The sequence below is a fragment of the Helianthus annuus genome, chromosome 5, assembly GCF_002127325.2.
Source record: "Helianthus annuus cultivar XRQ/B chromosome 5, HanXRQr2.0-SUNRISE, whole genome shotgun sequence".
NCBI classification, from domain to species: Eukaryota; Viridiplantae; Streptophyta; class Magnoliopsida; order Asterales; family Asteraceae; genus Helianthus; species Helianthus annuus.
The window spans coordinates 49798418-49810971 of NC_035437.2; the positions used below are offsets into that span (position 1 = coordinate 49798418).

Below are 12554 nucleotides of genomic sequence, written 5' to 3' on the forward strand. Positions count from 1 at the left end.
ACTTGACATATTAGACCCCTAGACCCTATACAAGCATGACCTAGACTAAGACGTAGGCTTTAGACATCGTGTACTAACAAACTCCCCCTTGGATACAGCCGGAGTCTTCAGTCTTGGTCTTCAGGTCTTCAGATCTTCACAATGTCTTGAAACTTTCCTCTCTTTGCTTAGGCTTCTTTCTCAGCAAGTTTCTCAGCCTTTCGTTTTCTTTCTTCGCTTTCTTAGCTTCTTCAGCTTGCATCTTCATCCACTTCCCTTTGTTTTCTTCTAATTTCTTTCTTTCCCTTTCAGCTTTCCTCTTTTCTTTTTCTTCAAGCGACCACCATTTTGAATTCCATTTACTTTCAGAATTTATGCCTTTCTGAAAGCAAATGGTTATGACTTTCTGGAACTGCATCGCTTGCTCTCTATCTTCTTATTGGAAGCGGATCTTGTTGATAAACAAACATTCAATATCTTTAGCTGAGCAGTTAACCAACCACATCGGGTCATAGACAAAAATCTCTCTGATTTCCTAACCAGCTCGATAAATGATCACAGCCTCTGTCGAGATACAACTGTACACCCAGCCCATAAAACCTTTGTAAAACTCTTGTTCCATCTTGGGCACCGGTATGTTCTTCATCGCTTTCGGCCTTTTCACATTCAAGATCGTTTCTACATCACCGGTTTCCGGATTAACTCTTCTAACTTTCTTTGGGTAATGCGGCTTCCAGTGCTTGAAATTTTTCAGGGCTTCAAACTTTATCAGACCCCACATCACAACATCATTCTTTCTCACTGGATATCCTAAGGTTCTCACCTTCGATAACTCCTCTACATCCCACCAAGGCAGGGACATAATATCATATAAACATTCAAAATACTGCACGCCGCATGTGACACCTGTGTCACTTCCACCATCAAACAAATGCCAAACCAATGAAATATTGTATTTCATACTTGAGATTTGTAAAAATATGTGTATCATTGGCACATATCAACTCTTGTTCGATTTTAAGCTTTAATTCGCTTTTCGAGTCCGAAAGTCAACGTTTTGTTGACTTTCTGCATTGACCAGCTTATGGTCAACCCGAAGTTCATGGAACTTCATAACGTGAGTGTGATCACGATGGTTATAGTCCGTAGTGACTATACCTACTGATTACCACGTTATCTAGGCTCAGTGACGAGTCGTAGTTTTGGCCAAAATGTGCATTCTTGCATATTTTGTAACCAAACTACTCGTGAGCATCAAAGCCGTTTGTTTTGATGCCAAACCTGTTTTCTAAACTTAGTTAAGCATGTTCTAACATGCTTAGCTCGTCACTTTTAGTTCAGTGCATATATAGGGTCGTAAGGTAAGCGATCTAAACCATCACTTATACTTTCGAACCCGACCCATTTGGTCGATCATTAGGATCCGACCAAACACATTAGGTGACCATAGCTATAACCTTCCGAGGTTATGCCTTGTGGTCACGATGTTAGGTGTTCCAAACGCGTTCTACGCGAACGACGCGTTAAGGTAGCATAAGCTACCTAAACGGGTCGTGATGGGTCGCAAGCACTTAGGTTAGGTTTCATTTTAGTATGTAGGCTTTGTTAAACCATATTACACGAGTCTCCATACTCGTTTGGTTTACGTACCCGGATACTATCCGATCCTTCCGATTTGGTCCGGTATATTAACATAGCTACCTATTAGGTGCCGTTTGATATCCCGTGATCTTTAGCATTATCTGGTTATTATACAAGAGCTTCAAAGCAATCTCAGGTGAGTACATAGAACCCCATCTTTTACTGTTTTCAACTGTTTTGGGGTGAAGCATGTGTACCTATCTGTTATTTTCATGATTTCAAAGTATAATTGATTATACATGTTAGTATTTATCTTTTGACAAACTAAATGACTATCTATGGTTTAAACACTGATTTCTCAACGATTATAAGATTAATTGTTGGATTGTACTTATTTTATACATTCACCAGACCGATTGGTAGTATGATATAGCGCTATAGGACTAGACACCCCATTCCTGTTGTCATGGAATGTCTGAAACCAATTTGTTTCTCCATCCAAATAGGGATTTCCTTTGTGGTATCCTTATAGTCTCAAAGGTGTAGTTTGATGCACTAGGTCTGAATGAATTCTTAAATCGCACCTTTAAAGTATATTTTAATATACTCCCAAAAAGTATAGTTTAATATACTCTCATGTGTGGTATTGTACAGAACCAACATATGCATTTTATCAACAAACCAAAACATATTTTTAATATGTTATTTACAAATCCAAAGTATACTGTTCGATTGATGGGATTTGGTATGATACTTATGAGATCGATGATATCGATGAGATTGATATTCATATGCTACTATAAGGTTATTCGTTTAACCTTACATTATTTTACAAAGCATAACTTTTGATTTATTCAAACACTTTGTTTTGTACATTTTTACTTGTGGTTAAATAAATCTCATTTCATTTACCATACATAACTTTTGCTTATACATTACATGGTATTACATATCGTAGCGTTATTTGAATCATTTCAATTTAAGTCATATAACACTTTATACAAATAACATACTTTTCATAAGACATTGTTTTACAACAACTCATCTTATACAAACACATTTTACATGGTTATCCGTTTAACCATACAGTGTCTTCTTATTTATACATATCATCTGATCTTATCGTTTTTTTTATGGTTTACAAGACAAAGCAAATTACAAGGTTCATGGCTGACTGTTATTAAACGTTTTCTTTAAACTAAAGTCATGAATCCTATTTTCACAAAACCTATGTATCTCACAAGCATTTTTATGCTGACGTACCTATTTTTACACATGTTTCAGGTGCTGTCTTGAGATGATTGTTGATACATGCTACATTTAGGATGGACTCGTGCCTTAGCAACTTTAAAACTTGGAAGATCATAGTTGTACTTATTTGATTGTATTAGAACAATGAGATCATTAAATCAATAAAACAATATTTCAATTTCCATATGTCATGAAACAATGATTCTGTCCCAACACTCCCCGACGTTTCCGCCACGTTTTGTTGTTCCACGTGGTCGGGGTGTGACAGAAAAGTTGGTATCAGAGCCAATGGTTATAGGGAATTAGGTTATTAGTAATGCTTTGACCTAGACTATAACCTTCCTAGGACCCTAACACAAGTTTTCTTGTGTTTAGTTTTAAAACAATACCGTCACTTATTCTTAGGTGACAACCACAATAATAACATAAATTTATATCCCGCTTTAAAAACTAATCATATGTTCTAGGATGATTTATTATATGGTTTTGAACCCTTTGAGTTTTCAAAATCCCGTCAAAGTTGGTCTAAATAATGTGAACGCGTGCAATCTGGAAGAGTGGATGCCTGTACTCTGAGTTTTCTGTCTAAGGCTAGAGTGTTCGTACAAATCCACATAATCAGACCAGTCACTCTTACCTGGGAACTCTTGGGGTGAGTGTCCACTTATAGGCAAGCATGTCTTCGCGATACATTATTTTTGACCTACTTACTTTGATTAATCACCAGGGTTGTTTGTTGCTTTTTAGTAACAAACAAATGACCACTAATCCTTGCTTTCATCAGATTTGTTTCATCTCATTCTTTTCGTCTAATTCTCTCACTCGTTTCCTCTCATGTTTCCTCTTTTAGAATGCCTCCTCAACGCGACAATCAAATAGCAAATGCCGAACTGGCAGAAATCATCGCGCAGCAAATGGCTGTTGCCTTCCCAAATCTTTATGCTCAAATAACCCAAGCCATCAACAACAACAATGCTCCATGCAATTTCAAGAATTTTAACTCGGCTAAACCGCTGTTTAGTGGTTCTGAGGGAGCAACTGGGCTTCTTCAATGGTTCGAGAGCATTGAGAATACTTTCCGTCACGTTCAGTGTCCTGAAAATCGCAAGGTCGAGTTCTCTACGAGTGTGTTTCAGAAGAGGGCTCTTACGTGGTGGAACGGGGTTATGAGAGACCGCGGTGCTGAGGTTGCATTAGCACAGACTTGGGCCGAGCTTAGGGCTCTTATGATGAAGGAATTCTGTCCTCGTCATGAGCTAAGGGCCCTAGAAAAGGAATTTGATGATTTGAAGCAAGACAGTGGGGAACATCGAGCCTATACTGACCGCTATGAAGAATTGAGCTTGTTATGCCCTACTATGGTTATGCCTCTGGATAAGGCGATTGAGAAATACATTGATGGTCTTCCTGACGTAGTTAAGGATATCGTTACTGGCAGCAACCCTACTACTGTCAGACAAGCCATTGAATTGGCTGCCACTTTGACTGAATCCCATATCAGGAAGCGCAAGCTGTTTCGGAAGGGCGACTTAAGACCATCTGACAAGACTGCTCATGTGGAACCAAAGGAAGAAAATGCTGAGGTGTCCAAGAAGAAGAAGCGCAAAGCCTCTCAAAGCTACGCTGTAACTGCTCAAGACAAACAGGTTGCACCAAACCAGCCAGCACAACCTCGTAAAAGACAAAACTATGTTGGTACCGCACCTTTGTGCAACAAGTGCAACCGTCATCATCTAGAGCAAGAGCAGTGTCACAAATGTACCCACTGTGGGCGGTTGGGACATTTGATCAATGTTTGTCGTTATGCAAATCAAGCTGCTGCAAACCCTGCTGCTGTTCAAGCACGGTTCCTTCCGGGGTCATGTTATAACTGTGGTGACCTTACCCACTACAGGAACAATTGCCCAAGGCTTGTTAACATACCTCCAGTGCATGGACGAGTGTTCAACATCAATGAGGCAAACATGAACAATGATGCAGCAGTGAACAATTAGTGTTGTGTATTTCCTTGGTTGTTATCTTGTGACACTTCAAGACAATTCCGTTGTTACATAAATAAAGATTTGTTGTTTTTATTTCTGCAAAATTTATGCGTTTGTGTGAATGCTTGATACAACCTTATGATGTCAACCCAAAGACAAACTACTCGTATGGTTCTGTCATTTTATGATCACTTATAATCTCCCCAAGAACCTTAAACACTCGTTTCTTTTAAGAAACAAAGCTAAACTCTTATTGAGAATCCCTCTATCTTTATAGATAGATCTTTAAAAATCATTAAAGTGCCAAATGCAATCCATGGGTTGGATTCCTAGTGTGCTTTAAATATCCATACCTAAAGGTAACAAAATAAAGAATCAAGTTCACTAAATTTGTGCTTATGTGCTTTCTTACATGTTTTGTGGTTGTATGTGATCCATCCAAATCCTCATAGAATCTTTCATATCTCATACGAGAGATTCATAATAGGATATCCAAAGATACTATCTTAAACCCTTAATGGACTTCAACATTGTAGTTAAGTCCCTCGGGTTATAAAGTATTATTCTATAATTGGACCTCTTGAATGGTCTGGTTAAACAGATTGATTTTGAAAATCTGATTAGAAATATCATGTGATGATGTAACTAAAAATGATCCCTTAAGTGGTCTATTTAAAGAGATCGTGCGACGGTCTAGTTAAGAAGATCATGTGTTGATCTAGTTAAAAAGATCGTTCATTGATCTAATTAAAAGGACCCTTTGATGGTCTAGTCTAATCGCTTCATGTTTATTAGAGTAATATTTCCTACGCATTACGAAATGGACTGTGCGGACTGTGCAAGGAATTACGTAATTATGGAGGCCTACATAATTATGGAATTCAGTGCATAGGAGCCACAGGAAGCTTCATCATGTGTTAAGACCTAGTGACAAGAATAATGATACGGGAGAAGTCTTGGACCTCGACCAATGTCAATTATTCTCACACTCCCCCAATTCTGATCTCAATCACACACCGAGTTTCCTATGATAAGCCTTCATAAGAAACGTTCTTCTGTCCGTAGTCCAAAATTTCATGTTTTACTATTACAAGGAATTCACTTTGAGGGTTAACAAATTCGCTAAGAGTCCTAACATGGCCCAGAGTTTTACTCAAGGGTTCAATGGATCTATTAGAAGGCGAAACCGTCACAGCTGTCCTCATAAGTTTCCTCTAGAATTAAATTTCCGGACGAAATTTCCTAAAGTAGGGGAGACTGTGACACCTGTCTCACTTCCACCATCAAACAAATGCCAAACCAATGAAATATTGTATTTCATACTTGAGATTTGTAAAAATATGTGTATCATTGGCACATATCAACTCTTGTTCAATTTTAAGCTTTAATTCGCTTTTCGGAAAGCGAGTCCGAAAGTCAACCTTTTGTTGACTTTCTGCATTGACCAGCTTATGGTCAACCCGAAGTTCATGGAACTTCATAACGTGAGTGTGATCACGATGGTTATAGTCCGTAGTGACTATACCTACTGATTACCACGTTATCTAGGCTCAGTGACGAGTCGTAGCTTCGGCCAAAATGTGCATTCTTGCATATTTTGTAACCAAACTACTCGTGAGCATCAAAGCCGTTTGTTTTGATGCCAAACCTGTTTTCTAAACTTAGTTAAGCATGTTCTAACATGCTTAGCTCGTCACTTTTAGTTTAGTGCATATATAGGGTCGTAAGGTAAGCGATCTAAACCATCACTTATACTTTCGAACCCGACCCATTTGGTCGATCATTAGGATCCGACCAAACACATTAGGTGACCATAGCTATAACCTTCCGAGGTTATGCCTTGTGGTCACGATGTTAGGCGTTCCAAACGCGTTCTACGCGAACGACGCGTTAAGGTAGCATAAGCTACCTAAACGGGTCGTGATGGGTCGCAAGCACTTAGGTTAGGTTTCATTTTAGTATGTAGGCTTTGTTAAACCATATTACACGAGTCTCCATACTCGTTTGGTTTACAAACCCGCATACTATCCGATCCTTCCGATTTGGTCCGGTATATTAACATAGCTACCTATTAGGTGCCGTTTGATATCCCGTGATCTTTAGCATTATCTGGTTATTATACAAGAACTTCAAAGCAATCTCAGGTGAGTACATAGAACCCCATCTTTTACTGTTTTCGACTGTTTTGGGGTGAAGCATGTGTACCTATCTGTTATTTTCATGATTTCAAAGTATAATAGATTATACATGTTAGTATTTATCTTTTGACAAACTAAATGACTATCTATGGTTTAAACACTGATTTCTCAAAGAATATAAGATTAATTGTTGGATTGTACTTATTTTATACATTCACCAGACCGATTGGTAGTATGATATAGCGCTATAGGACTAGACACCCCATTCCTGTTGTCATGGAATGTCTGAAACCAATTTGTTTCTCCATCCAAATAGGGATTTCCTTTGTGGTATCCTTATAGTCTCAAAGGTGTAGTTTGATGCACTAGGTCTGAATGAATTCTTAAATCGCACCTTTAAAGTATATTTTGATATACTCCCAAAAAGTATAGTTTAATATACTCTCATGTGTGGTATTGTACAGAACCAACATATGCATTTTATCAACAAACCAAAACATATTTTTAATATGTTATTTACAAATCCAAAGTATACTGTTAATATGCTACTATAAGGTTATTCGTTTAACCTTACATTATTTTACAAAGCATAACTTTTGATTTATTCAAACACTTTGTTTTGTACATTTTTACTTGTGGTTAAAGAAATCTCATTTCATTTACCATACATAACTTTTGCTTATGCATTACATGGTATTACATATCGTAGCGTTATTTGAATCATTTCAATTTAAGTCATATAACACTTTATACAAATAACATACTTTTCATAAGACATTGTTTTACAACAACTCATCTTATACAAACACATTTTACATGGTTATCCGTTTAACCATACAGTGTCTTCTTATTTATACATATCATCTGATCTTATCATTTTTTTTTATTTACAAGACAAAGCAAATTACAAGGTTCATGACTGACTGTTATTAAACGTTTTCTTTAAACTAAAGTCATGAATCCTATTTTCACAAAACCTATGTATCTCACAGGCATTTTTATGCTGACGTACCTATTTTTACACATGTTTCAGGTGCTGTCTTGAGATGATTGTTGATACATGCTACATTTAGGATGGACTCGTGCCTTAGCAACTTTAAAACTTGGAAGATCATAGTTGTACTTATTTGATTGTATTAGAACAATGAGATCATTAAATCAATAAAACAATATTTCAATTTCCATATGTCATGAAACAATGATTCTGTCCCAACACTCCCCGACGTTTCCGCCACGTTTTGTTGTTCCACGTGGTCGGGGTGTGACACCGCATTCTCTTCTAATCGCATATGCATTAACATGAGGTAGGAAACCCCAGCTAATGATATCTCCCAGTGAAATACTTCTATATCTTTGATAAAACTTTAACCGTCGTTTGAACTTCCTTTCATGGCTATCTTTGAACCATTTCTTTCGTTCTTCTTTCTGAGGATCTTTTATAGTACCATCGAAGTTCTTGTCTTTCAACATCTCAGTGACTTTCCTCCTTAGTTCATCCATGTTTTCTTCACTAAAGAACTCCATCAGTGTTGGAAATTCAGAAGTGTCTTCATTCAAACTCTCTTCATCAGTACAGTCTTCAATCTTAACCCTGTCATACACATCTGCATCCTCAACATACTTGTATTCATACTCAGGTTGATGATTGATATCGAACACATTCAGCTCTTCTTCGAAATCAAACGTAAATTCATCTTCATTCACATTGAACATCTTCAGGATTTCATTCAACGTGTAAGTATGCCTGAATTCACCTTCTTCAACATGAGACTCTATTTGAAGAATCAACTTTTCAACTTGATCAACGTTTTGATCATCAACATGCTCCCCCTCTCCATCAGCTCCCTCTGATACTTCATTCGCATCATCATTCATTAAATCATCAACATTCTTTTCATTTGATGCTTCAGTAGTAGAAACACCTGTACCTGCCTGATTGTCATCGTCATCATTGTCATCATCAGAACTATGACTACTCGCCAAAAATACTTTTTCCTCATCATCATCCTCTTCGTCATCACCCTCTTCATTGTCATCCTCTTCATCATTATCCTCCTCATCATCTTCTTCATCGTCATTCCCAGCAATATCTTCAAGTGATACATCTTCTTCAAAGATAGCTGACACAGAAGATATAGGAACAGGATTCTGAATAGGAGACTCAGGATCAGTAGCTAAAATTATTGATCTTTCAGCATTCACAGAACTTTCAACACTTTTTCCTTTGTCTTGCATTTAAGCATCAATCTCTGCTTGACGCTTTGCCCTAACTTCCTCAACCTCTATCTCTTCATACCTTTGTTCAATTGATTTCCCGAGCATATTTTCAAGAATTTTGTTCACCATGTATAACTCTTGATCTTTCATTGCCTTGGCAGCTTCAAGTTCTTTGTTTTTCAGCTCAAAGTACTTGTTGTGTTCATCTCTGCGTGCCTTTTCTTCTTCTAATTCTGCCACTCTCACCTTCAAAATATCAATCTCTGTCTGATCAGCATCTATTTTATTCAGCAATGACTTGTTTTCAGACTCTAATTTCTTTACACGCATCTCGAGAATATTCTCACAATCAGCCAACCTTTTGTTTTCAGCTGACACAACATCAACTTTACTCTCCACATTCTTCACTTGAACATTACTTGCAAAATCAAAGTCTCCAATCTCATCAAGACCCATACTCAAATTCGGAGAAACGGTTGGAAAACCTTTGTACCTTGAAGAACCAGGTGTGGTTTGAATAGGTGGTTGTGAAGGTGGTGGTGTTTGGAATATTTGTTGATATGTGAGAAAAGTTTGTTGTTGTGGTGGTGTAATAGTATGAATTTGTTGTGGTGAATGAGGTGGTGAAAGATTTAATGGTGATGGTTGTCTTGGTGGTGTAGGTTGTTTTGGGGGTGATTGATGTAGTGGTGAATGTATTAGTGATTGATGTGGTATAGGTTCAGGTGGTGGTGATGGTGGTTTACTTGGTTCTTGGGAAGGTTTCTTCTTCAACACAATCTTCATTGGCCTTTTGATCTTTGGAGAAACAATCCTCTTTCTAGCACCAGCTTTCTTCCTTCCACCTGAAGGAGACGTTTGTGATTCAGACACATGTTCAGGAGATGGAACATATGCAGCATCATCCTTCTCCTGTCTTTTTCTCTTTCTTAACTGCTTTTCCTTTTCAACCTTAGCTTGAATTCTCTTTTCACGCTCTATCTCATCAATCTCATCTTCAGAAGAACTAGAAGAGTTCGTAGTACTTTTGTTCACGTCATCACCTTCTACATCATCAGCAGCTTTTTCTTTCTGAGCATTAAACTTAGTAAGTTTTTCCAGCAAACTTTGAGAATTAGGCGATAAACGAACATCAACTACAACATTAGCTTCAGCTTCAACTTCAGGTTCTACATCAACCTCAGCTTCTGGTTCTGGTTCTTCTATATCAGGTTCATCAATAAGCAAAGTCTTAGCAACTTTCTTTTGACGTTTCTTGGGCTAAGAAGACGAACCCTCTCCCTTTTGTGCTTTGGGAGTAGCTTTCTTGCCTCTCTTTCTCTGTTCTTTCACAAACCAATCATTGCGAGTACTTTTGAATTCTTCAAGTGCCTTTAACTCATTAGCATAACCAGCTTCTTTCATCTCCTCTTCATTTCTCCAGTTTTGATGATTCACAGGGTCTGGATCAACATAATTCTTATCCTTGATGAATCCGAAAAATTCAGCTATCTTCTTTGGCTCAGGATGATTTGGATGATATCTGGCTAACTGCTTCAGAGAATCATTACTCATGTGAGAAAGTACTAACAAATCATTGTTTACATCTCTTTCAATGTCAGGGTAAGCGTGATCTATCAACATTTAAACAAATCTTGGATAAATCCAAGTCCTACTCTTTGATGTAATGTTCTCAGCCATGTAATGAAAAACGATGTGAGAAAAATTGTACTTCTTGTTCAAAACCAAAGCTGTAACCATATTCATCTGATAATCCCTCATGGCATCATATCCTCCTTTGCAATGGCTTAGAGCCTGCAATACTGAATGAACAATGAACTTGTGTGGCTTTCGAAACTTTGACTTCAAATAATTTGCGTTGTTCAATGCACCATCATAACCCATTCGTAGCATACACCCTTTGACCATCCTTTCAGGGAATTTTGTTGGTGAGTCTACATCATCCGGAAAATCCAACGCTTCACGTACAAGCACCTCTGAAACAATAATTGATTTCTTCTCATCATACTGCTTCACAACTGCATTGATCACTTTGTTCTTTTCATCATACGTGGCATGCTTCTAGAAACGTTTAACATGAGATTTATACACCAGATGTTGATCCGTCAACGCTTTCTAAATCGGCACTCTCCTCATAAACTCCAGAATGCTACTGAACTCCAACAGCTTTTATTCTTTTCTTCGTCAAATCACAACAACTGTTGTGTAATGGATCAAAGATCACATTCGAAGCCTGCAACACAACACAAAACAAATAAATCAAGCACTATGAAAAATTTCATCATCAAATACCTTCAAGCGAAATCACTTGAAATAACAAGACATTTCAAGCGAAATAACATGATGTGTTTCGAAGGGAAATCACTAAGTCACATTGAAGCGAAATCAGTTAATGCAGTTTGAAGCAAAATTACATACATCAAGTTTGAAGCGGAATCAAATGTACCTATTGAAGCGGAATCATTGAATTCAATGGTGAACATTTTCAAGCGAAATCATATGATTCAAGCTGAATCAGATGATTCAAGCGGAATCATAATCAATAATTCAAAACCTTTCAGATGATGAATTTTAACATGTTGCTTTTTTATCAGTGAATTCCGACCATGGGGTTATGTTTTAGTTTCATTTTAACCCTCAAACACACCCTAGATCTAACTCTGTTCAATCTGGTCATCGGCAAACATGTACAAACCCTAGATTTGGTTCAATCAAAGCTCTACACATGATCTTCAAGACATTCCGACAACACAAACATGATTTTTGTTCATTTTAATCAACAATTTAACCCTAAATCTATGTTTTCAATCATGAACAGCGCCGACAGTCACAAAAATGATAGATCTGGGTCAAATAGGGCCTCAATCCTACCATTCCCATGTTTATAGTTGAGTTTGCCAACTAAAAACACGAAATCAAACAACAAATTGGCAGAGTAACGACTTGAAAATTGAAGTATTAGGGTTTCACTTGAAATCGCTCGGAGCACAACACTTGAAGCGGAATAAGACAAATGACATTCAAGCGGAATCAGATGGCTTATTTATAGGCCGTCTGATTTCGCTTGAAATGGACTTAGATGCTGTTCAAGCGGAATCACTGATGAAGAATTCAAGCGGAATCAGCCATTTGGTGATAACATTGTTTTCAAGCGAAATTACAATTTAAAACTCAATTTTTTTATTTTTTAAACTTTTTCTGATTTTTTATCGACACACCCAGTTAACCAAGTCCAAGTTAATGACCTTGGTCAACTGTTCAGCCTACCAAGTCCAAGTTAATGACCTTGGTTGACCAGTTTATGAAGTATGCTGACTTTTTGAAACTGAAATCAGTTCAAATTAATGAACTGTTGAACTTTTCAAACTTTCAAACACATACCAGTCATTTTCAGAATCTCCTGCTT

The 12554-nt window shown here is 37.4% G+C and overlaps 1 protein-coding gene across 1 annotated transcript; it reads right to left on the reverse strand.

Moving 5' to 3' along the window:
• Positions 1-514: 514 nt before the first annotated feature.
• Positions 515-9166, reverse strand: LOC110943012 (myelin transcription factor 1-like protein). Its single transcript, XM_022184773.1, has 2 exons — positions 8275-9166; positions 515-816 (listed from the first exon to the last, which is right to left on the reverse strand). Exons 1-2 carry the CDS (start codon positions 9164-9166, stop codon positions 515-517), a joined length of 1194 nt encoding a protein of 397 aa, XP_022040465.1.
• Positions 9167-12554: the final 3388 nt, after the last annotated feature.

Coding starts and splice junctions, on each gene's coding strand:
- LOC110943012 (XM_022184773.1), bottom strand. CDS start 9,166: ATGCAAGACAAAGGAAAAAGTGTTGAAAGTTCTGTGAATGCTGAAAGA. Junction 817..8,274: donor GTTTTATCAAAGATATAGAA/GTATTTCACTGG, acceptor GGTGGGATGTAG/AGGAGTTATCGAAGGTGAGA.